General features: G+C 34.3%; 2 protein-coding genes across 2 annotated transcripts in view; both read right to left on the reverse strand.

Annotated features, from left to right (window-relative positions):
- The window catches only part of ASB14 (ankyrin repeat and SOCS box containing 14), a 9,019-nt gene extending 7,005 nt beyond the window's left edge, over positions 1 to 2,014 (reverse strand). The window contains exons 1-4 of the mRNA XM_009993433.1: positions 1,887 to 2,014; positions 1,315 to 1,365; positions 581 to 717; positions 326 to 484 (exon numbers count right to left, since the gene is read on the reverse strand). Coding sequence (XP_009991735.1) covers positions 326 to 484; positions 581 to 717; positions 1,315 to 1,365; positions 1,887 to 2,014 — 475 coding nt within the window. The remainder of the gene's footprint in view (positions 1 to 325; positions 485 to 580; positions 718 to 1,314; positions 1,366 to 1,886) is intronic.
- A 709-nt stretch (positions 2,015 to 2,723) lies between these two features.
- DNAH12 (dynein, axonemal, heavy chain 12) overlaps positions 2,724 to 4,421 on the reverse strand; it is an 18,969-nt gene continuing 17,271 nt past the window's right edge. The window contains exon 17 of the mRNA XM_009993526.1: positions 2,724 to 2,788. Coding sequence (XP_009991828.1) covers positions 2,724 to 2,788 — 65 coding nt within the window. The remainder of the gene's footprint in view (positions 2,789 to 4,421) is intronic.

Raw genomic sequence — 4,421 nt, forward strand, 5'->3', positions numbered from 1 at the left:
AGGGAAAGATTTTTCGCTTCTCTTAGTTCTGTGTTTCCTGTACTTCAGTAGACAAATATGGCTAATACTTTAATTAATAAGTAATGCTAAGAACATTGTGGTGACAGTCCCTAACTTGAAATTGTCAGCTCATTTAAAACCTTAAAACCATCTAAGAAAAACAGACAGGCACAGACACGTTCAATACCAAGACTAACATTTTTTGCAACTTACAGCAAAGTATTTTAGATATTGAAGTCAAGTACATCAAATCGAAACCCAAAATATACAGCTATAACCTCACCCCATTCCCTCAATTTCTCCACCCTTAAAACAAGGTATCCACCTATAACTAAAGGAGAATCTCCCTCTTCATTCTTAACATTGGGATTGCAGCCACTGTGCAGGAGAAAGCAGACATTGTCTACAAGGCAATTTTTTACAGCCAGCAAGAGAGGTGTTTCCCCTTTTAGAGTGGTCTGTTCCCACGCAGCGGCACGGGAGGCTGAAATACAGAAAAGCAGAACACATTGAAAACTGAATCATTCATCAAACCTGACTTTGTAAAACTTCTTTGTTGAAAACCACAAGGACTTCATACCTCTCAAAGTTATTTCGAGGATGTTCCTACTTAGCTGTGCTGCAGCTTCATGCACAGGAAGCCAGCCTTGCTGATCTGCTTCTTCAAAAGCAGAACTGTGCCTCACCAACTTCATCAAGGCTTCTTCTTGGCCTGTGATATTTTAAGACAGACATATCCCATTACTTGTAATAAAAAAAATTCAGGCAACTAATCACATCAGTGTATCTGGAATACAAAACTTGCTTTATGAAAGCTTTTTTTTCCCTCAGAGGGTGAATGGGACAATCAGTGAATGACATTGACTCAAAGTATTTTGAATTTCACATTGAAAAAACTTACTTATAATTAACATGACTAAAATATTTCAAATATAATCCTCTCATGAGCAGCAGTGCATGAAAGTTTAACATACAAAGTAAACAGGTAGGAAAAAGATTCATTTGGCAAAAGTAAAATGAAGCTGATGAGATCTCATTATTCCTGCTTTTATGAACAATCTTACTGGATCATTTATCAACATAGATTATGTTTTCAATTTTATATGTCATTAAGAAACAGTAAAACTTTCTTGGCTGGAAAGCTTTTGAGTGTCCTGTTTTTCATTGCCTTCCTCCTCCCCCAAGACTATATAAATAAAACCTGCACTTCAATCAGGTGACAGAGACACAAAATGCAGGTGTTTCTCAGCAATGCCATACCCAAAGGGTTTCTGGGGGTACAGGCCACATGCAGTCTATTTGTACTTAACTGTCCGAATTGCTGCAATTATCTTCCCATGTTCTTTACTTGTAATGTATTGGAAACTGCATAAACAGAACAAAAATAAAGGGAGAAATAAAAATTGATGTGATGTTGAGGAAATAATCATACCTCAAATTAAGTACTCAAGTCTAATCTGTGTGTTAGATTTCTGTAATTTACATAAGTTTTGTCAGGTTTAAACACATTAAAACATTTTTTGTTCATCTTCCCCTGCCACTAGAAATACTGGCTTTTTCACTCAAAGGTCAAAGGTCAATAATTAAACACTAAAATGAGGGAAAGCTAACATACCAATCTATTTTTACATCACATGCTTATCTTCTTCATAAAGCCTTGTACTCATTTAGATTTTGATGTAAAATGTCACCTGAAAGTTTCTACATTCTGTATTTTTGAGAAAATGGGTATACCTCTTCAGAGGGGACTCAGAACAAGTGAGCTACCTGTGGTTTCCATGAGAAGAGGTCAGAGCAATACAACAGAGTCACAGAGGAAAATAAGGTTACTATATGCTTATAGTAATGGCAAGAAAACACCCAAAATAGAAGTAATAACTTATTACCTTTCATCCTCTGTTGCACTGCCGTGTGTTTCAATTTTATGCCTATCTTGTAAGCTTTCCTGAATAGCTTGTTGGGTAGGGATTTCATCATCAGAATCCTCACCAAATATATATGCAGAATTATACATGTCAGATCAGCACAACCTGGATCAATTTTCATACAGGAACACTGCTTTTTAATTGCAAATAGATGTTAAATATTCAGGTTAAATCTGGAGCAATAGAAAAAGCAATCCCTGTTTAAATATGAAACTTTAAGATAAATTAATCAGAACTCCTCAGTCTCAAGCTCCAGCCTTCTCCCAAGTATTTAAGTTTACACTGCAAAGAGTTTTTAACTAATGCTAAAGAAGTTAAAAATATATTTACCCTTTAAACACAGGAATACAAACAATGGAACACAGTAACAAATCCCATCTACACTATTTTTAAAGTCTAAATGTTAAAAATTAAAGAAATAATTCAAAAATAAACAATCCAATCTATTAAATAGTATAATATGTGTGGATCTACACTGTTATATGCATTGACAGTCACACTGTTCTTTTGTATATTCAGCTACGTGCAGATTTTATAGATGAAAAACACAGATTTTGTTAGGATCAAAACTCTCATCTCTTTTACCTTATCAAAACTTCCACTTCTGTCTTTCAAGAGCATTGGCCTGAAAAAAACATCTTAAAATACAAGTAAAAGAAAACAGATGAATAAGTTAGCAAAGTAAAATAAATAGATTAGCATAATGAAGAAGGACAGCAAAATGGAAGAGGTTGTCAACATGCTACTTGCAAAGTTTGGAATAATTCTATAAACATCTTGAAGTTGAGCAGCAGTAATTCACAGCAAACGTGCACAATTTAATTTGTTATCTGATCCATCGAATGTGATTGCACAGCCCTTATCTGTAATTGCACATGTAGCAAAAAGATGAATATACTAGCAAAAATATACAAGTAACTGTTAGTGTTCGATTATACATACAGCATGAGTACACACTTTTAAATCAAGACTATTAAAAAAAGATTACTAATTTTCCAGTGAATTCACAAAATATATCGTGTTTTTCCTCACCTTCTGAAAGAGGGAAGACCTCACACTATGAAGAAGTGAATATTAAGTTGAAAGTGATATTTTCAGACTTGAAAATGATCTCAGCCCATCTCCATTAATAGCTCACTATAAATACCCGATCATAAGACACGCTGGGACTTTCTCCATGTTTCTTTCACACAGGTTAGTTTTATGTTTAATAGTCTGATCAGAGCAATGGTGTCAGCAAAAGAAAGAAATAGAAGTCCAGCTTCTTTATAAAAATATTCTTATTAAAAGTTCTTCAGTGCTTTCTTAAGAGATGAAACTGAATACACTTCAGAAGTTTACAAGAGGAAGACAGTGTAAAATGAAAAAAATAAACAATTAAAGTAAACAAGCAAGCAAATAAAATTGAGTGCTCTATTAAAAATCACAATGTGTTTCTGATTGCTTAATCACAATTCACGTATTAAGAGAAAAGCAAACCAATGTTCCCTTTTTTAAGGGAAAAGCACAGATTCAGAAAGACCATAGTGGTGTAACACACAACAAGCAGGAAAATGAAGGACACAGATGCCCTGTTATAATAGTGGAGGTCAGACAGTATGAGAGAGAAACAGTTCTTTGTTCCAGATTTAGGAAGTAGCTTGAGTATTTTGGGATTTTCCATGCGATTTTTTTGTTTGTTTCTTGTTATGTTGTTTGTTTGTTTTTTTACAGAGAACAGAAGTGTAGAATCAGTGCAGGAACTGAAACTGGGCTGCCTTGCTGGAGCAACAGGAAAACAGACAACATTTTACAGCAGGTGGCAATAAGGGAGATTTTATTATTTCTGCTTCATGGAAAATCTTCAGGGAAAAACCACAACAAAACCCTTACAAAAAGCCAAAATATCTGAATTAAATCCTGAAAAGATGAACTTGCTGAGGAAGGAAGGCATCAGAAGTACCTACCATAGATAACTAAACTATTTCTCATACTGCACTCTTCACTTTTGCTATGATAGAACATAGGCTATATATAAATTCAGATTGAAATTCTGAAATTTACTGCTTACTAGCTTTCTCTTCTGCAATATATTCATGTTTCACCAATCATCTGATAAGAAACTGCATTTTTATGCCAAAGGCAGAATCCGTTTTGTGTGTTTTTCCTGAACAACTGAGTTTATGGCTAGCTTTAATTTGTATAAGGAAATTAGTAAAAAAACCAACTCAAAACAGTTGAAGTAACCTCTTGCTTTTAATGTTTTTATTTTAGTGTTGTTTTTACTGTAATCATTACTGTGTGTTGTCAGTTTGCTGCTTTTTAATTTTGTTTTACTGCCTTTTTAGTTACCTTTTAATTTCTGCACTTTCTCCCTCAACTGCATCACCTTAAAGTCCTTAAAATCATTAATCTGCTCCAGAACTGAAGAACACATTTTAACAGTTGGATTTGCCTCTGTTTCTTCTGTCTTCTCTCCTACAGTTTTGCTTTTTGGTGTCATTTTCCCTTCCTGCT

This window comes from Chaetura pelagica, unplaced genomic scaffold (genome assembly GCF_000747805.2).
Source record: "Chaetura pelagica isolate M959 unplaced genomic scaffold, ChaPel_1.0 scaffold630, whole genome shotgun sequence".
Classification (NCBI taxonomy): Eukaryota; Metazoa; Chordata; class Aves; order Apodiformes; family Apodidae; genus Chaetura; species Chaetura pelagica.